Source organism: Bubalus kerabau, chromosome 1, assembly GCF_029407905.1.
Source record: "Bubalus kerabau isolate K-KA32 ecotype Philippines breed swamp buffalo chromosome 1, PCC_UOA_SB_1v2, whole genome shotgun sequence".
Lineage (NCBI taxonomy): Eukaryota > Metazoa > Chordata > Mammalia > Artiodactyla > Bovidae > Bubalus > Bubalus kerabau.
The window spans coordinates 178,510,965-178,533,044 of record NC_073624.1 but is presented as its reverse complement, the minus strand read 5'-3'; the positions used below and the strand labels follow the sequence as shown (position 1 = coordinate 178,533,044).

Sequence of the window (22,080 nt, the reverse complement as noted above, 5' to 3'; positions counted from 1 at the left end):
GTTCCAATAAAAACTTTTTACTGAAACAGGCTGTGACTACAATTTGTTCTATGATAACAGTGTTCTGAATCCTGATTTACAGTGGAGATCCAGACAAAGGGAGTAAGTAAACCAGAGACAAAACTGCAAAATAGAAAGAATATAAAAATATAGCTCCTATACTGTTAATGGGTTTCTCTTGTGTGTGTGTGTGTGTGTGTGTGTGTGTGCGCTGAGCTGTGTTCCGCTGTTTGTGACCTCATGAACTGAACAGTCTCCTCTGTCCATGGAATTTTCCAGGAAAGAATATTAGAATGGGTTGTGTTGACTAAAAAATACAGTCACAACCTGAAAGTAGAGAGGTACTTTATTTGGTGGGACTGTCCCCAGCCCTGGAGACAGCATCTCAGTAGCTCTGAGAAAACTGCTCCAAGGAGAAAGGAAGGGGAATCAGATTATACACCTTTGCAACAAAGGGAGCAGGCATGCTGAACATCAAAGTCAGATATCAAATTAAGGAGTTTAGCATTCTCTGTATAGGAAGATGCAAGCCTCTGGACTCACTGAATTCATTCCTTTCATATGCACCTTGGCTATCTTGGGCCAAACCCTGTTTCCTTGTTCTTCTTAAGGAGGGGCAAATGTGACAAATGGCTGCTTCTTGCATTCCCCCACTGGGGGTATGGTAGCATCTGCTGGATTGCAGTTTTAGGAGTCCCTGCTCCCCCCACCCCATTCAATATTTGGAGGCCAGAGATAGCTGATGGCTGTGACATTTCTTGTTTATTGATATGGCAGGAGATGTTTTCATTTTACAGTTGCTATTTGCTACTCCCAGGAATCTTTCTGACCCAATGATGGAACTCAAGTCTCTTGCATCTCCTGCCCTGGCAGGCGGGTTCTTTACCACTGAGCCATCTGTTCCCAAACAGCTGCTCCCTGTGTCAGTGTGTGACAGCAGGCAGGTGGCTAAGGATGAACAGAGAAATCGTAGCAGGGCCAGGTGGCAGGAAATCCCACGTCACATAAACAGCGAGGACCATAGGCAGACAAGGGAAAGCAAGAACCTTCAGATGGACAGGAAGCCACATGTTTTGGGTGATAACAGTTCTGTAACAACCTAGAGGGGTGGTATGGGGTGGGGGATGGGAGGGAGTTTCAAGAGGAGGGGATGTATTTATATACTTATGGCTGATTCGTGTTTGGCAGAAAACAACACAATTCTGTAAAGCAATTATCCTTCCGTTAAAAAGCAAATGTTTGGAAAAAATGATATATTCTGAACTGTGGTGCTGGAGAAGATTTTTGAGAGTCCCTTAGATAGTAAGAAGATAAAATCACTCAATCCTCAAGGAAATCAACCCTGAATATACATTGGAAGGACTGATGCTGGAGCTGAAAATCCAATACTTTGGCCAGCTGATGAGAAGAACTGACTCATTGGAAAAGACCCCGATGCTGGGAAAGATTGATGGCAGGAGGAGAAGGGGACAGCAGAGGATGAGATGGTTAGATAGCATCACTGACTCGATGGATATGAATTTGAGCAATCTCCAGTGATAATGAAGGACAGAGGATCTTGGTGGGCTGAAGTTTATGAGATCACAAAGAGTTGGACACAATTTAGTGGCTGAACAACAACAATTCCATGGGTGATTTTAAATATATATCCAAATATGTCATGTAACAAATCTTTTTAAAGAGGAGTAAATAACTGCTCTAAATTATAGTTAAATCTTCTAATTTGTCAAATGTCACACAAAGCCAAAGATTATATATGGTTTTGTAGCAAACAATACAACTCTTTTGTTGAAGAGGGATTACCAGTATTCTGGCTATAACAGGAGCTATTGATCCTTGTGTTAGGTAGTTAGAATAGGAAACAGGAGTCCAGAATGGCGGTGGCTAAAAGACAAGGAAGGGAGAAGCCTGCAAAAATAGAACAAACGAAGGTCCGAGGACCAGAGTGAGGACCTCAGGTAGAACAAATAGTGCTCCTGGCTAGCCCAATTTACATAGAACAGGCCCAGGGGGAGGGAAAAAAAAAAATATATATATATATATATATATATATATATATATATATATATATATATAAGAGAAGCCAAAGGGCCGGGGGTCTCTCCCGCACACTGGGGCACTCTTTTCTTTGTGTCTTTGGGTCGACATGCCCTCACACCTCGAGGATGGATTTTCCTGCTATTTTCTAAATTAAGTAGAGCTGTAACATGGAGCTGTAACACTGATTTTTCTAAGAGCTATAACATGGTCTGTTTGAGACCTGAGAGCTATAACATGGTCTGTCCAAGACCTGAGAGCTGTGACACGCCAAGGGCTTTAATGTACATCACTCCAAATCTTTGTAGTGACGAGGCAGAACCGAGGAGCATACACTTGCCTGATACTTGGAACAAGATAATAATTTAGAAGTCCATGGAAACTAGTCAAAATAGGTTCCTCCTTTTCAGATTAGAAAATGTTAACTGAAGGTTAGGATAAAGTGCAAGGAGGTTAGACCTATGGAAGACTGGAGAATTCATAAGAAGTAATATAAACTAGATTCAACTGATATTCAACCATGTCTCCTGGGAACAGAGTTTCAGCAGGAAAATTTTATTCTGTTTCTAGTGTCCCACAAGGAAGTGATGTGCTCTGAGATCGGAGTAACAAAGGAAACAGTGCCTAATGAGCAAACATAAAGAGCTGTAAATATTTCCTCTGTTACAGTCCCTGTAGATGTAGAACCTTGAGCTACACAGGACATAATTGATGCTTTTGGAGTAAAAATTCTGGCTGGGGCACCTTCCTGGCAACAGAGCTTCAGTTTTCACCATCAACCATCCAGGGAGGAATTTGTATATCCACACAGATTTTCCTCTCATAGACCCCATTTAGGTGAGTCTATGAGTTTAGTAGGTAGTTCAGGAAAGATTTCAGAGAGAATGGAAGTGGAAAACTTTTATTTGAAATCACTTGATAGCCTAATAAGTCTAGTACAGACTTGAGATATTTGTCATGCTTGTTTGGTAGGTTGGCTAATTAATTGATAGTTCATTTTTTAATATGTTAAAAAGAGAACTGTATGAAGGACTCAGCAAAATGCATCCTTGTTGATGATTAAGTGATAGGAATAGAAGTCCAGTTGGATGAGAGTGGGGAAGGAAATGGGAGCATAAAGTGGTTCCAGTAAAATTCAGATCATCAGATTAGATCAGATCACTCACTCAGTCGTGTCCGACTCTTTGCAACCCCATGATCCCAGCACGCCAGGCCTCCCTGTCCATCACAAACTCCCGGAGTTCAGAGACTCACGGCCATTGAATCAGTGATGCCATTCCGCCATCTCATCCTCTGTCGTCCCCTTCTGCTCCTGCCCCAAATCCCTCCCAGCATCAGAGTCTTTTCCAATGAGTCAACTCTTCACATGAGGTGGCTAAAGTACTTGAGTTTCAGCTTTAGCATCATTCCTTCAAAGAAATCCCAGGGCTGATCTCCTTCAGAATGGACTGGTTGGATCTCCTTGCAGACCAAGGGACTCTCAAGAGTCTTCTCCAACACCACAGTTCAAAAGCATCAATTCTTCTGAGCTCAGCCTTCTTCACATTCCAACTCTCACATCCATACGTGACCACAGGAAAAACCATAGCCTTGACTAGATGAACCTTTGTTGGCAAAGTAATGTCTCTGCTTTTGAATATGCTATCTAGGTTGGCAATAACTTTCCTTCCAAGGAGTAAGCATCTTTTAATTTCATGGCTGCAGTCGCCATCTGTAGTGATTTTGGAGCCCAGAAAAATAAAGTCTGACACTGTTTCCACTGTTTCCCCATCTATTTCCCATGAAGTGATGGGACAGATGTCATGATCTTCGTTTTCTGAATGTTGAGCTTTAAGCCAACTTTTTCACTCTCCACTTTCACTTTCATCAAGAGGCTTTTGAGTTCCTCTTCACTTTCTGCCATAAGGGTGGTGTCATCTGCATATCTGAGGTTATTGATATTTCTCCCATCAATCTTGATTCCAGCTTGTGTTTCTTCCAGTCCAGCGTTTCTCATGATGTACTCTGCATATAAGTTAAATAAGCAGGGTGACCACATACAGCCTTGACGTACTCCTTTTCCTATTTAGAACCAGTCTGTTGTTCCATGTCCAGTTCTAACTGTTGCTTCCTGACCTGCACACAAATTTCTCAAGAGGCAGATCAGGTGATCTGGTATTCCCATCTCTTGAAGAATTTTCCACAGTTTATTGTGATCCACACAGTCAAAGGCTTTGGCATAGTCAATAAAGCAGAAATAGATGTTTTTCTGGAACTCTCTTGCTTTTTCCATGATCCAGCAGATATTGCCAATTTGATCTCTGATTCTTCTGCCTTTTCTAAAACCAGATCTCTAGTCTTTCCCATTCTGTTGTTTTCCTCTATTTCCTTGCATTGATCACTGAAGAAGGCTTTCTTATCTCTTCTTGCTATTCTTTGGAACTCTGCATTCAGACATTTATATCTTTCTTTTTCTCCTTTGCTTTTCACTTCTCTTCTTTTCACAGCTATTTGTAAGGCCTCCCCAGATAGCCATTTTGCTTTTTTGCATTTCTTTTCCATGGGGATGGTCATGATCCCTGTCTCCTGTACAATGTCACGAACCTCATTCCATAGTTCATCAGGCACTCTATCTATCAGATATAGGCCCTTAAATCTATTTCTCACTTTCACTGTATAATCATAAGGGATTTGATTTAGGTCATACCTGAATGGTCTCATGGTTTTCCCTACTTTCTTCAATTTCAGTCTGAATTTGGCAATAAGGAGTTCATGGTCTGAGCCACAGTCAGCTCCTGGTCTTGTTTTTGTTGACTGTATAGACCTTCTCCATCTTTGGCTGCAAAGAATATAATCAATCTGATTTCCGTGCTGACCATCTGGTGATGCCCATGTATAGAGTCTTCTCTTGTGTTGTTGGAAGAGGATGTTTGTTATGACCAGTGCATTTTCTTGGCAAAATTCTATTAGTCTTTGCCCTGCTTCATTCTGTATTCCAGGGCCAAATTGGCCTGTTACTCCAGGTGTTTCTTGACTTCCTACTTTTGCATTCCAGTCCCCTATAATGAAAAGGACATCTTTTTTGGGTGTTAGTTCTAAAAGGTCTTGTAGGTCTTCATAGAACCGTTCAACTCAGCTTCTTCAGCGTTACTGGTTGGGTCATAGACTTGGATTACTGTGATACTGAATGGTTTGCCTTGGAAAGTAGCAGCGATCCTTCCGTCGTTTTTTAGATTGCATCCAAGTACTGCATTTTGGACTCTTTTGTTGACCATGATGGCTACTCCATTTCTTCTGAGGGATTCCTTCCCTCAGTAGTAGATATAATGGTCATCTGAGTTAAATTCACCCATTCCAGTCCATTTCAGTTCACTGATTCCTAGAATGTCAACATTCACTCTTGCCATCGCCTGTTTGACCACTTCCAATTTGCCTTGATTCATGGACCTGACATTCCAGGTTCCTGTGCAATATTGCTCTTTACAGCATTGGACCTTGCTTCTATCACCAGTTACATCCACAGCTGGGTATTGTTTTTGCTTTGGCTCCATCCCTTCATTCTTTCTGGAGTTATTTCTCCACTGATCTCCAGTAGCATATTGGGCACCTACTGACCTGGGGAGTTTCTCTTTCAGTATCCTATCATTTTGCCTTTTCATATTGTTCATGGGGTTCTCAAGGCAAGAATACTGAAGTGGTTTGCCATTCCCTTCTCCAGTGGACCACATTCTGTCAGATCTCTCCACCATGACCCGCCCATCTTGGGTTGCCCCAAGGACATGGCTTAGTTTCATTGAGTTAGACAAGGCTGTGGTCCTAGTGTGTTTAGATCGACTAGTTTTCTGTGAGTATGGTTTCTGTGTGTCTGCCCTCTGATGCCCTCTTGCAATACCTACCGTCTTACTTGGGTTTCTCTTACCTTGGGCATGGGGTATCTCTTCACGGCTGCTCCAGCAGCTGTTGCTCCTTACCTTGGACGAGGGGTATCTCCTCACTGCCGTCCTTCCTGACCTTCAACGTGGGATAGCTCCTTTAAGCCCTCCTGAGCCCGCGCAGCCACGGCTCCTTGGAGGTGGGGTTGGTCCTCCTGGCCACAGCCCCTGGCCTCAGGATTGGGGGCATGGGTTATCTCCTCCCAGCCGCCCGCCCTGACCTCAGATGCGGGGTAGCTCCTCTCGGCCATTCCTGTGCCATCACAGTCGGTACTCTCTGCCACTGCCCCTGACCTCCGACGTGGGGTAACTCCTCTTGGCCGCTGCCCTTTGGGCATGAGGTCCTCCCGACTTCTGCCCCTGACCTCGGACGTGGGGTGGCTCCTCTTGGCCACGCTTAGCGCACCGGTCGGCAGCTGCCTGCGCTGTAAAATTAGAGGATATTAAAGGAGTTTCCTAGATAACGGGAGTAAGAAAAGTAGATTTAGAGGCATGTGCAGTGAACTAAAGACATTTTTTAAAAGATGTGATGCATTAAAGCACATTCTGTGTTAGTTAGTGGAGAAGGCAATGGCACCCCGCTCCAGTACTCTTGCCTGAAAAATCCCATGGATGGAGGAGCCTGGTAGGCTGCAGTCCATGGGGTCGTAAAGAGTCCGACAGGACTGAGCGACTTCACTTTCACGTTTCACTTTCATTCATTGGAGAGGGAAATGGCAACCCGCTCCAGTGTTCTTGTCTGGAGAGTCCCAGGGACGGGGGAGCCTGGTGGGCTGCCGTCTATGGGGTCGCACAGCGTTGGACACAACTGAAGCAACTTAGCAGCGTTAGTTAGAAAGATATATTCCCATGGAGGTAGATACTATCTTGCAACAGAGACATACATTTCACAGCATATTCTCTCATGTTGGATATTCACATGAAAAAATATGGATTTAGTATGAAAACAGGAATGGTACTGAACTTTAATTTGTAAGACTTCTTTAGGAATAAGTGGGAAAGCAATGGAGAAATTTATGAGACAGAAGAAAAAAAATCAGTTAAATCTCATCACCAATGATAATCATTCACGTAATAACATGAAAGAACTATGCTAAGCTTTTAACATACATTTGCCTACTGATGTAGAAGGATGGACATCACTATTCCCACTGAGTAAATATATTAATGTTTAGAATGGATCTATAGTCTTTCTTAAGTTCATACAGCTAACATGTGTTAGATCTGCAGTTCAGATGCTGGTTTTCTGATTCAGTTTTTTTGTATTGAAGATCATGTAGAAAAGTCTTCCTTGGAGAAGGGAATAGCAACCTTCTCCAGTATTCTTGTCTGGAGAATTCCACGGACAGAGATGCTGGGTGGGCTACAGTCCTTTTACCAATTATGTTTTAAAACTTAATTTATTGTTGAACTTTGTATATTTTCTGTTGCTAATATTTCTAACCTAACAATAGTTTCTAATAATTTTTAATCATTTTCAAACAATAATCAATTGTTGTTAGCTTTCTAGTGCAATGTTCAACCAGTAGGATGTTTCTTTTTCCTCCTTTGACTGCCATTTTAACAGAAAAAGAATAAAAGCTTTTACATTATAAAGCACTATAAAACATGTTTTGACAGCATAAAGATAACGACTCATTTTTCTTTTGATAAATTGCTGTAGGCTGCTCCATTAGGTATTCTGAGCATCAAGGGGATAAAACTGGGGTTGGAATGCTGCCACTATTAAGGAAGCTTTGTCATCACAGTCTCTCAGGGACGAACTGAGCTGGTTAGATCTTGATTTGTTAATGAAGGCGTTCAGCATGGGGGTGACTGTGGTATATATCACTGAGGTCATTAGACTTGTCCTGGAAGATGAGATACCTGCAAAGCTGAGGTATACATAATCCAAGACGTGTGCTCTAAAATAAGGCAACCAGGAAGAGATATGACCCACAGGTGATCCTTGTTTTCCTCCCCATGTCCTTTTCTTCTTTGTCATATTTTGAACTGCTTTTTAATTTATCTTTTAATACAGAGCACAAAATGGTCACATTAAAATGAAGCCCCACAAGAGGCTCACCAACTAGAACTTAGGTACTGTTTCTGCATTCTCTAGGGTAAAGATGTTTTGATGTTGACAACTTGCTTTGTATTATTCCTTTCCTAAACATTGTGGCTGGAGTTGAGAACTAGGGAGTGATGGGGCTTCCCTGGTGGCTCAATGGTAAAGAATCTGCCTGCAATGCAGGAGCCTCGGGTTCAATCCCTAAATTAGGAAGATCCCTTGGAGAAGGAAATGGCAACCCACTCCAGTATTCTTGCCTGGGAAATCCCACGGACTGAGGAGCCTTGGGCTACGGTCCATAGAGTCACAAAGAGTCAGACAGGACTGAAGCAACTTAGCATGGACACACAGGGAGTAATAAGCCCAGTAAGTAATCAAGTGCTCTATTTGTGTGAGAGTGTGTTGTGGGGAATGAGCAGTTCTCTGGGCAGTGGTACTTAAGTTTATCCACTCCAAAATGTGACCTGTAAAAGACAGACACAAAAGTGTTACCCAGAAGATGAAAATAAGGATCTGTTTCTATTCAAAGGAATCATTTTAAATTTTAAAACAAAATAAAAATGTGAAAGGAAGAACATGTGAATGAGGGACTCTTTGTGCCTTGCAGTTTTGGCAGCAGCAGGGAGGTCATCAGCATCCTTTGACGTCATCTCCATTACTCCCCTTGTTCATTCCCCTGGACACTTTGGCTTCCTTTGAGCCTTGACTATTTGAAGCAAGTCCCATCCTCAGTGACTTCGCACTGACTTTTTCCCCAACAGGGCACTCTCCTCTCCCAGATAACATAATGTCTCGCTTTGCCTTCCATCAGGTCTCTGTTCAAATTTGTCCTTATTTGAGGTCTCCCTGAACTCCCAGTAAATCATAACACCTCCACTCTATCTTATAAGTCAAAGTAGCTAAGTAGTGTCTGACTCTTGTGACCCCATGATCTTGCGACCCCAGAGGACCTGCCAGGCTCCTCTGTTCATGGGATTCTCCAGGCAAGAATACTGGAGAGGGTTGCCATTTCCTTCTCCAGGGGATCTTCCTGACCCAGGGATCAAACCCAAGTCTCCTGCATCGCAGGCTGAATCTTTACCAACTGAGCTATGAGAGAAGCCCCTGTCTTATACCTGCTTTGTTTTTCCATTTACTCTATTTTATAGAGTGATTTTTTTTCTACAGCATCTTTCACTATAAGACATGGCAATGTGTTTTTGTATTTGTTAACTTATATTTTTACTCACTATTGGACTGTAGGAAGCTTTGTTCTTAGCATCCTATACATTCACTCCAGAAGATAGTCAGTATTCAAAATAAATTCCTCAAATGTGTGGAAGAATTTTGCATTTAAACTAGGTAATACATGATCTGTTGGCCAAAAGCCTGAGTGTGAAACATGAATTTCTAATCACAGATGTCATAGAAGATACCTTGAATACTATAGAAATGTGTAATTTACAGCTTTTCACTATGTTAATGCCCACACGTGCAAAAATTAATCATGTTCTTTTTTTGTTTCCTAATAGTGACCACCAAAATATGGTACCAGGCAACAAAACACAAATTTCAGAATTTATTCTTCTGGGATTTTCAGAGGAACCAGCACTGCAGCCCCTCCTATTTGGGCTTTTCCTCTCCTTGTACCTGATCACTGTGGTTGGAAATCTGCTCATCATGCTGGCCGTCATCTCAGGCTCCCACCTCCACACCCCCATGTACTTCTTCCTCTCCAACCTGTCCTTTGTGGACATCTGTTTCATCTCCACCACCATCCCCAAAATGCTGGTGAATATAAAAACACAAAACAAAGTCATTTCCTATGAAGACTGCTTCACTCAGATATATTTTTTCCTACTATTTGTACAGTTGGATGACTTCCTCCTGACCATCATGTCCTATGACTGGTATGTTGCTATCTGTCACCCACTGCACTACACAGTCATCATGAACGCCCGGCTGTGTGCACTGCTGGTTCTGGTGTCCTGGATGATAGGTGCCCTGAATTCCTTGTTACAAACTTTACTGGCCCTGCGCCTGTCTTTCTGTACAGTCTTGGAAATCCCCCACTTCTTCTGTGAATTCAAAGAGGTGATCCAACTTGCCTGTTCTGACACCTTTCTAAATAAAACCATGATGTACTTTGCAGTTGGGCTGTTGGGTGGTGGTCCATTTGCTGGGATATGTTACTCATACTCTAGGATAGTTTCCTCCATACATAGAATCTCATCAGCTCAGGGGAAGTATAAAGCATTTTCCACCTGTGCATCTCACCTCTCGGTTGTCTCCTTATTTTATTGTACAATCTTAGGAGTGTACTTTACCCCTGCTGTTACTCACAATTCACATTCAAGTGTAACAGCCTCGGTGATGTACACTGTGGTCACACCCATGCTGAACCCCTTCATCTACAGTCTGAGGAATAAAGACATAAAGAGGGCTCTGAGAAAATTCTTTAGAATGGCAACTATATTAGAACCAATTGTGTTGAAGCAGAAGAAGTGTTGATTTTTGCAAGATGCAATGCCTTAGAGGCTAAAATTGTGATTTTCTGATCAGATTGTGAAAAGAGCACTTCCTCCTTCAATTTACTGCCTGATATGTCCATTTATTTCATTTCAACTTCTTTATACAAGTTAACTAGCTCTCTTGACTAACCTTTATGCTATTTGCTATCTTTTTTCCTTTGTCATTTTGCTACTGCCACCAATTGATTTGCAAACTTAAGTGGAATATATGGAAATTCCCATTTACCTCATGACTCTTCATGCATTCCTTGGGAATAATTTCTTCTGAAGTGAAATGTTTTATATTGAACAATTTATTTTTCAGTTTACTAAAAGAAAAATCATGAGTTGTACTATTTCTCTGGGAAAAAAGTACCAACTTGGCAACCAAAGCCACTTCCACAATTTCATTAGATAGTCAAATATGAAACAAAAGTTTATCACTTTTTTTCTGCATCATTTATTTGTTCATCACAACCACACCCATGCTGAACCCCTTTATCTGCTTTTTGAGCAAGAATGACATAAAAAGAACTCTGAAGAGATTCAATGGGATGGCAGTCACAAAGCAGTCAATTGCCCTGGGGGTGATGAACTGCCCTTGATTTCACAGAAAATAGTCCTGCAGCCAGAAGTTGTGATTCTTTGTCCATTGTGTAATAAAATTCACTCCTCTTTGTTTCTTGGAATATCCATTTTATTTTAATTCAAGCTCTCTATACAAATCCAGTTACTCACTTTATTAAGCTTTCTCCTCAGTCTATTATATAGGCATTTTTAAAAAGTTTTGTTTTTTTCTATTTCAAAATTCTCCAAACTTTGGGTATGAAATATTTGAACATTCTCATTTTTTATGGAGTAACATGAGAAAGAATTTCTTCTTAAATAACATATATCATCCCGAGTAATTTTTGCCTTGTTTTCCTGAAAGAATAGTCATGAGATGAATTGCTCATATAAAAAAAGTACAAGTGAAATCTAATGCAATTTATATAATTTTATAAGAGGGTTGATTGAATCATAGAGTATGGAACTGTGGATAAGGAGCATTGATTGCAATGTTATAGGCAGATTTTCAACTGCACAGGGTGTCATTGCCCCAATCCTGCATTACTCAAGAGTCAACTCTTTATATATGTATATGTGTACCTCATGATCAAAGGTGACTCACTAGAGAACTTGACTGCCTATCCAGTCATGTGAATCAGGTCACAATTTATGCAACCAAACACATCTACCAATCTACTGCTTAACAGGGAGGAAACTGCAATGGAGTACTTTTTAACACCATTTTCTGTAATAAAATTGAAAGTCAGGAATGTTGAATGCTATCTTTAAATATCAGAATAAATGCATAGAATGATAAAATTATTATAATCACCCTCAATTCTGTACAATTTTATATTTTACTCAGTTATTGCTGCATAACCACTCACCCTAATAGTAAATGTTTGAATGTAATGCCTTTATTATGAAGTGAGCTTTAATATTGAATTGTTTTGATCTCTTCTGGGCTCCTCATAAGTCTACATGCACTTGTAATTTTATACATTACAGCTCTACAAAAGCTCATCCAGGAGGTTATATGCAGCCATGTGGCAATTCTGTCTTCACTAATATATGATAGTCTACTCCACTTATGTATGCATTTTAATCTTGCAACTTGTAGGAAACATAGTTTATCATTGGTGATGTCAGCATCATGGTGGCAGAAGACACTCCCTGTGTCTCACATCTTCAATCTACAACTAGTAAAACATCCATAACTAAACAAAGTTGTTCTACCCAACATGTCAGGGCACAAGAGATACACACTGTTGTACATCTGAAGGTGAATGGATTTTTCACCTAGGGGAGATGGAACTGGGAGAACAACAGAGGCAGTGATCCTGGTCTCAGCCACACAGCTGAGGCAATTGAGCCCATTGCCCCAGAGGGAACTGGTAGCATCAGTGGAGGTGGTACACGTGACCCTGGCCTCCTGGATGCAGCAACATCTAGAGCCACAGAGAGCCAGGTAGTACAGATGGTGTAGCCCTCAACCTTGGTCACCCTGGAAGGGGCAAGAGAGCCCACCATTTTCAGGATTCCCCCAGCAAAGATGATGGCAAAGAAAGAATGTTATAGGCAGCCAGAAAAAAGAAGAGTAACCTACAAAGGTACCATCATTAGGCTATGAGCAAATTTCTCATCAGGTCAATGAAATATCTTACTTATAATATTGTTATATAAAAACTGTCCACCAAAATATCCAGAAAAGTTATCCTTCTTATATGAGAGAAAGAAAGGTTATCTCACAGATACAGAAAAGCTATTGGAGTTCAACACCCAGAACTATTTCATAAGCAATATTGAAATGCTGTCTTCTATTTAAAATGAAAAAAAAAAGTACCCAAAGACTGAATAAGGTGATAGATAGAATCAGAAAATTGAAACTGTATCTCAGACAAGGTTGTTAACAATTAGAGTACAATGCTTAAAGGAAAAAGCATTAAAAATAACTGTAGCTACTTCATTGGTAACAATCACAAAATGAAGAAGAATATTTTTGGAACTGGACAACTTCAGGGAAAAGAATGCAACTGAACCACTCTATCACATTACATACAAAGATAAACTCAACGTAGGCTAAAGACTTAAATGTGAGGTCTGAAACATAAAATAAACCATAGGCAGCAACACCTTAACTTCATAAATCATAAAATAAAAATCATAAAATAAAATAAAAAATAAATACATAAAATAAATAAAATATGTAAAACTAAATAAAATACATAAAACATAAAATAAAAAATCATTATGATCATATGATCATGAAAAAATCATAAAATAAAACATAGGCAGTAACACCTTAACTTCAGTTTTAGAAATATTTGAGGGGGGGCTATATTTCCCCAGGCAAGAAATATAAAGGTAAAAATAAACAGAACTATGTCAAACAGAAAAGCTCTGCAGTGAAGGAAACCAGCCACAAATCTAAAAGGAAACCTACTCGTGGGAAAAGATATTTGCATATTATACATCCGATAAGGGACTGTTATTCAAAAAAGAATTCAGTGTCTCGTACACTGAATTCTTTTTTGAATAACAGTCCCTTAATACAGTTATGTAAAGTTTAAAAATAAAATAAAATTTAAAAAAAAAAAAAAAAAAAAAGAAAAAAAAAAAAAAAAAAAAAAAAGAATTCAGCCAACTTAATTAAAAACATAAACAACCAAATTAAAGACAGGTAAAGGACCTTCAATAGACTTTTTTTTTCCCCCAAGGAATACATACAGATGGTCAACAGGCTCATGAAAAGAGCTTTGACATCTTCAGAGAACTGGAATTCAAAACCAAGTGAGATACATTTCCCACTGGTCAGAATGCCTATTGTCAAAGAGACAAAAATCAACAAACATTGGTAAGGACTACATGGCACCAGGAAATGATACCCAAATTCACAATTTCTTCCTCTTGAATATCAGAGGAATCAAAACTGCAGTCCCTCTTGTTTGAGAGTTTCCTGTCCATGCACCTGATCACTGTGTTTGAAAACCTGCTTATCCTGAGAGTTCCCTGATGGTCCAGTGGCTAAGACTCCACACTCCCAATGCAGGGGCTCAAGGTTAGATTCCTGATTGGGAAACTAGATCCCACAGGTCACAACTAAAAATCTCACATGTTGCAGTGAAGATCTCATACACCACAACTACGACCCTGTGCAGCCAAATAAATTAAAGGACAAAAACTGCCCATCATCCTGGCCACCGTCTCTGACTCCTACTACCGCACACCCATGTAATTATTCTTCTCTACTTTGTTCTTTTTAGATATGTTTCACCTTCACCATCATCCCAAAGAAGGCAAAATCATAACCTATAACTATACATTCACCCACTCTTTGTAGATTTGGACAACATTTTCCTGACCACAAAGGCCTATGACCACTTCATGGCCATCCATCAACCCCTGCACTATTCTATAACCCCGAACCTTCTGCTCTGTGGACTGCTGGTTCTGGTGTTCGATTCATGAGTGTCCTGTATTCCTGGCTACAAAGATGAATAGGGTCACAACTGTCCTTCTGTGCAACTTTGAAAATACTCCACTTTTCCTGTGAAATCAAACAGGATGTCCAACTTGCCAATTGTGACACCTTTCTTAGTGACATGGTGATGTATTTTGAAACTGTAATATTCCTGAGTGGTGATCTCTTGCCTGGGATCCTTTATCCATATTCTAAGAAAGTTTCCTCTATACGTGTAATGCCATCAACTTGGGAGAAGTATAAAGTGCTCTTCACCTGTGCCTCTCACCTCTCAGTTCTATCCTTGCTTTATTGTATGAGCTTTGCTTGTACCTCAGACATGCTAAGTCACTTCAGTTGTGTCCGACTCTGTGTGACCCCACAGACGGCAGCCCACCAGGCTCCCCCATCCCTGGGATTCTCCAGGCAAGACCACTGAAGTGGGTAGCCATTTCCTTTTCCAATGCATGAAAGTGAAAAGTGAAAGTGAAGTCGCTCAGTTGTATCTGACTCTTAGCGACTGCGTGGACTGCAGCCTATCAGGCTCCTCCGTGCATGGATTTTCCAGGCAAGAGTACTGGAGTGGGCTGCCGTTGCCTTCTCTGGTACCTCAGCCTTGCTGCTCCACTAACCCTTCTTCTCAGAGCCGAGTGCATTTGCCTCAATGATGTTCACTGTGTTCACACCCATGTCAAAGCCCTTCAGATCTGCAGTCTAAGGTACAAAGACATAAAGAAGGCTCTGAAAATATTATTTGGAATGGCAGGTATAAAAGGACTAACAGTTATAGCATCAAAGAAGTTCCCATTTTTGCAGGATGCAAAGTATTTGAGCCAGAATTTGATACTTTTTGATCAGAGTGTAGTAGAAATTGCTCACTCCCTCTATTCCCTGAAATTTTCATTTCTTTGATTCAAATTCTTCATAGCAGTGAAGCAACTCACATTTATAAGTTTTTTCTCTGTCTGATTTATAAACAATTTTCCCCTTTGTCCAATTTTAAATTTCTCAAAAATCTTCCCAAACTTGATTCACACTATTTACAATCCCCATTTTTTTCATGGATAACATAGATTTCTTAAGAATTATTTCTTCTCAAATGATATATATCATCCCAAATACTTTTTTCTCTTGTGTTATTGAAAGAATTGTTATAAGTAATAGAACCACAGTGAGGAAAAAAGCTACACTTACTAGCCAAGGTATTTTATGTAATTTAATATCAGAGGAAAACTGACTATAGTTTTAATTTTGCACACACCATTCCTTAATTATTGCCTTATTTGCTTATGTAAATTATTTCCTTAATTGGTCTTGACAATGGAGACTTTAACCTATAGTTTGCTTTAGAGGTGGTTATTCAGATTTTTTCTTCTCTTTAGGATCCTGTTCTCTTATTTACCAATGTCCACAGTACTTACCCTAGTTACTGGCAAGTGTTAGTCAACTACAGATTTCCAAGTGGAGTTTACACAGAAGAACACATCTGAATACATTCACTTAACATGACCTTTGAGTCAGGGGAAAAAGTCAATAGGTAGAAAATTTAAACTACACTTTGTATTACTAAGCAAAATATTTCACTTTCATGCCCTGTATCTATTCACTGAAGTTTGGATTTTGGTGTTCTTGGGAAAACATCCTATTCTCATTAGGGAAAAGGATTTGTTGCTGTGTTTAAAATGATACATTCTGTGTAATCACCTATAAAGCATGTGAAAAACATTTTCAAAATTATATATATAAAAGAGTTTTGGTGAAGAAGATTAAACTGAATAGTGAAAGTGAAAGTGTTAGTGACTTAGTCATGTCCGATTCTTTGTGACCCCATGAACTGTAGCCCACCAATCTCCTCTGTCCATGAAATTATCCAGGCAAGAATACTGGAGTGGGTTGCCATGTCCTCCTGCAGGGGATCATCCTGACCCAGGGATCGAACCCAAGTCTCCAGCTTTGGAGGCAGATTCTTTACGGTCTGAGCCACCAGGGAAGCCCAAAACTGTGTATACCTGACTCCAACACAGAACCACTTTGTTGCTACCAAAGCATGATTCACAGACCTGGACCTGCAGCATCAACAACACCTGGGAGCTTGTCAGAAACAGGGTCCCTGGGTTGACAAGAGACCTGGTGAATCAGAGTTTGCATTGAACTAAAAACCTTGGTGATTTGTATGTACAGTGAATTTAGAAATATTTTGATCTAGAAAAGGGATTCTCACCATCTTACTATTGATTTGGAACAGGATAATTGTTTATATTGGGTGCTGTTCAGTTCAGTTCTGTCACTCAGTCGTGTCAAACTCTTTGCAACTTATGGACTGCAGCATGCCAGGCTTCTGTGTCCCTCATCATATCCTGGAGCTTGGTCAAACTCATGTTCATCAAGTCGGTGATGCCATCCAATCATCTCATCCTCTGTTGTTCCCTTTTCCTCCTGCCTTCAATATTTCTCACCATCAGCATCTTTTCCAAGAAGTCAGTTCTTCACATAAAGTGGCCAAAGTATTGGAGTTTGAGCTTCAGCATCAGTCCTCCCAATGAATATTCAGGACTGACTTCTTTTAGGATGGACTGGTTGGACCTCCTTGCAGTCCAAGGGACTCTCAAGAGTCTTCTCCAACTAATGCTGCTAATGTTCTGTGGTTTATAGAACATTAGCAGCATCCTTTCAGATACTGTAAAGTAATTCCAAGAACTAAATAGTCTCAGATTGAATCACTGCCCCAGAGTTCCAGAACTGAGGGATTCCAATCAAATTCCATCCCTTACTTGGTTTATACTTTTGAGTAAAACATTAAATCCCACTGAGTCCTAATTTGACAATGAAAAATGATGCTCATAAAAGCACTGTTTCATAGAATACACTGGTTTTAAAATTAAATTTGACAATCTCTATAATATGCAAGGGTTTAACTGGTGGCTCAGATGGGAAAAAAATCTGCCTGCAAGCAGGAGTCCCGGGTTCAATCCCTGGGTCAGGATGACCCCCTGCAAAGGGAATGGCAGCTCAAGTATTCTTACCTGGGAAATCCCATGGACAGGGGAGCCTGGCAGGCCACAGTCCATGGGGTCACAAAGAATCAGAATGATTGAGCGACTAAGACATGCATACACATAATCAGATAATCTAGCTTATGGGGCATAATAATAGCTCAGTTCAGTTCAGTTCAGTTCAGTAGCTCAGTCGTGTCCGACTCTTTGTGACCCCATGAATTGCAGCACACCAGGCCTCCCTGTCCATCATCAACTCCCAGAGTTCACTCAGACTCATGTCCATCGAGTCAGTGATGTCATCCAGCCATCTCATCCTCTGTCGTCCCCTTCTCCTCCTGCCCCCAATCTCTCCCAGCATCAGAGTCTTTTCCAATGAGTCAACTCTTTGCATGAGGTGGCCAAAGTACTGGAGTTTCAGCTCAGTATCTCTTTTATAATTGCAAATATTTTATATTGAGGACTAAATGACAGCTCTGAACTTGTGATGTAAGTAGAAAACTCTCAAATGGCTTGGAAAAACCATCATGAATCCAGGGAATATAATACCCAAGATTTTATACTAAAGGAGAAAAGCTATCCACCTTTTTTGAAGAGAGGGATAGTTATTTCCAGAAACTTTGGTGATTGTGTCCCCACCACAAATCAAAGATTTGAAGACACATGTGACCTATTTAAGAAAAATCTTCAATAATATACTTTTGAGAAAATTTGAACTCAAGGATGTGATGAGGTGCTAGGAGGCTTAAAGTGCTTTGGAAGCAGGAGAATTACTAGAGAAGGAGCAGTAAAAACTGAATTCACCTAACTTATAAAGCAGTCTTCTATGAACAGAGAATCAGCAGGAAAAAGAAAAAAAAAAATCCATTCTGCCCAGACCAGTGTCTCCAAAGGAAGTCCCGTACTTACAGATTGGAGTCACAGTAGGAAAACATGTTTAATGAGCTGACATAAAGGCAATGGCAACCCACTCCAGTACTCCTGCCTGGAAAATCCCGTGGATGGAGGTGCCTGGTAGGCTGCAGTCCATGGGGTCGCTAAGGGTCAGACACGACTGAACGACTTCACTTTCCCTTTTCATTTTCATGCATTGGAGAAGGAAATGGCAACCCACTCCAGTGTTCTTGCTTGGAGAATCCCAGGGACGGTGGAGCCTGGTGGGCTGCCGTCTATGGGGTCACACAGAGCTGGACACGACTGAAGCGACTTAACAGCAGCAGCAACAGGAAGATGTAAATACCTGCTCTCCTGCCGTCCCTCAGCCTGTGCCATAGCTGTTTGACTAGGATGTGATCCTTGCTTTTGCAGCTCTGTATCTGGCTAGAATTCTACCTGTTGTCTTGTTCGTGGACAAAAGTTTGTTCTGCATCGTCAGTCATTTTCCTTCTACGCAGAAAGCTTGCTCTCAGATTCTGCAGGCAGGTGAGTCCAAGAGCTGAACAGACACTTTAGGAGAGGGTGAAAGAGGACAGAAGCCAGGAAACTGTACCTGAGGTCACCTGAAGACCACTGTAGCATAGCCCAGAGGTCACTGTGGTTGTTTGCTGGTTTTCCTTATCTTAGTGTATATTTATTTATTGTCTAAAAATAAACTGAACATTGCACTCGGAAATGCAAGTGTTGATGCTGACAATTAAATGGTGTTAATGGAAGTTAAATTAGAAAAAAGAAATAAGCCCATATTTACCAGCAGGAGTAGACAAATAAGGATAAGCCTCAAGGAAAAAAGAAATCTTCTGCTGCTTCATATAAAACATTTCCAGCTTTTATGGTGTTTTGTGTTTCCTGCTTTGAATTGTTACTTTATTCCTTTTGCTTATTTTTCTTTTAGGATATTCAATCTGCAAGTTCTTTCACATCATAAAGATATAACCGTTTTTGTCCTTGGAAAAGAAAATTTTCGCTTTATTATTTTTCCCAGGCATCAAGGAGATGTCACTGGATTTGGAATGTTGCCAAGCCAAGGAAGCTTTTCTTCACTGTATTGTCTCAGGATACATTTGGGCTATTGGAAATTTTCTCCCCTAATATTCATTGGTCCATTTAACTTTCCTCTCTAATTTTTTCCCCTCTCTCTTTCTCATACTCTTAATATTTTTCAAATATAAAGAAGAAAGTGGCCATGTAGAAAAAGAACCCCAAATTTATTGGTCCATTAGAAGTTCATGAACTGGAATTTCTAGTACCATTTATACATTCTATACAGGAAAGATAATATGATTTGACCAACTTGAGATGTCAGAACACATGGCCTAAGGATGCTCATTATAGGTGAGAAATGCATGGAGTTACACAGCCCAGGAGTTCTTGTTAGTTCTTGTTAATTCACACCTTGTGGATTGAGAACAATTCTTCAAGCAGAGGCACTTGGGCTTATATAATAAGAGGACTTATAATACAGAGGCAGGAATTCAGTCAAAGATGGTATACTACTAAGGATGTCATCTACTTTAATTCACATGATATTTTTGCAAGAAAATGGAGAATATGTAAGGAGGGAGTCTCTGTGGACTGAAGGATCAGCTGTAGCAGGGAGGCCACCTTGCTCCTCAGCATGCCTGACACCATTTCTAATCATTCCCCCTCTTTCTTATTCTCTTACCCACTGGCTTACTTTTTGGGTTTGAACATGTGGAACCAGCATCTTCCTCTAATCCTTTGCAGTGGCCGTTCCCTCTGCAGGCACACCCTTCTCCTGATACAGTACTAGATTCTTCCCTCTCTTTCTTGAAGTCTAATGCTCAAATATCTTCTTGTTTGCTTACCTTACCTGAACACTCAGTACAAAATAACACCTCCTACAACTCTCTCCTTCATAACTGGTTTTGTTTTTTTCATAGCATCTGTCTTCACCTAACATATTATATAATACTTTATTTGCTCATTATCTCTCAACATCCTTGAATTGTGGGAGATTTGTTTTTCATCATCTCTACTTATTGCCTGGATCTTGTTGGCACTCAATATGTATTTCTCAAATGCATGAAAGAATTTTGCATTAAAGCTGTGTAGAATATATGACCTTTTTGTAAATATGCTGAGAATGGGACAAAAATCCCTAGTTACAGATAAATTGGAAGTATAGCAGGTGATGCTGGTGGTAAAGAACCTGCAGGAGACTTAAGAGACTGGGGTTTGATCCCTGGGTCAGGAAGATCCCCTACAGGAGGGCATGGCAACCCACTCCAGTATTTTTGCCTGGAGAATACCATGGACAGAGCAACCTCATAGGCTGCATTGCATGGGGTCTTTGCACAAAGTCAGACACAACTGAAGTGGTTTAGTACACATACTCTCAAAGAGAACTTATCTATACATAAAATAGTAAAATCAGTTTCTTGATGACACAATAGACATTGAAGTAGTTCAGATATGTGAATTATGCCCATATGTGTGAAAAGTAATTATGTTATTTTCCTTTCTCCTGGTAGTCAACTCCAGCACATGGAACCAGGGAACAACACACAAAATTTTAAATTTCTTCTTCTCAGATTCTCAGAGGCACCAGAACTGCAGCCCCTCATATTTGGGATTTTCCTCTCCATGTACCTGATAACTGTGTTTGGAAACCTGGTTGTCATCCTGGCCCTATGCTCAGACCCTCAATTCCACACGACCATGTACTTCTTCGTCTCCAACCTGTCTTTTGTAGACATCTGTCTCACCTCTACCACGATCCCAAAGATGCTGATGAATATTCAGACTGAGAGAAAAGCCATAACCTATGAAGGCTGCATCACCCAGATGTATTTTTACGTACTTTTTGCAACATTAGATGACTTCCTGATGACTGTGATGGCCTGTGAGTGGTTTGTGGCCATCTGCCACCCCCTGCACTACACAGTCATCATGAGCCCTTGGCTCTGTGGACTACTGTGTCTGGTGCCCTCAGCTCTGTGGACTACTGTGTCTGGTACCCTGGGTAGTGAGTGCCATGTATTCCTTGTTACACAGATAAATGGTGTTGCAATTGTCCTTCTGTCCAGATTTGGAAATTCCCCACTTTTTCTGTGAACTCTATCAGGTGATACAACTTGCCAGTTCTGATATTTTCTTAATAACATGATGATCTATCTTGCAATTTTCCTACTGGGTAGTGATCCTTTTGCTGGGATCCTTTACACTTACTCTAAAATAGTTTCCTGCTCAGGGGCAGTATAAAGGATTTTCCACCTGTGCATCTCACCTCTCAGTTGTCTCCTTGTTTTATTGTATGAGCCTAGGATTGTACCTTAGCTCTGCTGCTACCCATAGCTCACATTCAAGTGCAATAGCCTCTGTGATGCACACTGTGGTCACACCCATGTTGAACCCCTTCATCTAAAATTTGCTCCTTCTGTAACCCTGTAACCTGGAAGGGTTAATTTTTATAATTCTGGATCTGTTTCTCTGGCTTTAACTCCTGTTTTGCTGTTTCTGTTATTACAAGCATACACACTGGCATGCCTCAGTGAACCCTGCCCCCCTCTTGTTGCTGTTCAGTGTCTAAGTTGTGACACACACTTTGAAACCCCTTGGTCTGCAGCACACCAGGCTTCCCTGTTATGTTCTGTTATGGTGCATAACAACATATAAATATCTCTCTTATAAT

At 40.6% G+C, this 22,080-nt stretch overlaps 1 protein-coding gene and 1 pseudogene across 1 annotated transcript; both read left to right on the top strand.

The window, feature by feature from the left end:
- The first annotated feature begins 9,522 nt into the window (after positions 1-9,522).
- Positions 9,523-10,488, top strand: LOC129621099 (olfactory receptor 7A17-like). The gene has a single exon (XM_055537162.1). It carries the CDS (start codon positions 9,523-9,525, stop codon positions 10,486-10,488), a length of 966 nt encoding a protein of 321 aa, XP_055393137.1.
- Positions 10,489-12,322: 1,834 nt separating this feature from the next.
- On the top strand, positions 12,323-21,813 carry LOC129621039 (olfactory receptor-like protein OLF4; annotated as a pseudogene).
- The last annotated feature ends 267 nt before the right edge of the window (positions 21,814-22,080 follow it).

Excerpts from the sequence above, each read along its gene's own strand:
- LOC129621099 (XM_055537162.1), top strand. The coding sequence starts at position 9,523 with ATGGTACCAGGCAACAAAACACAAATTTCAGAATTTATTCTTCTGGGA.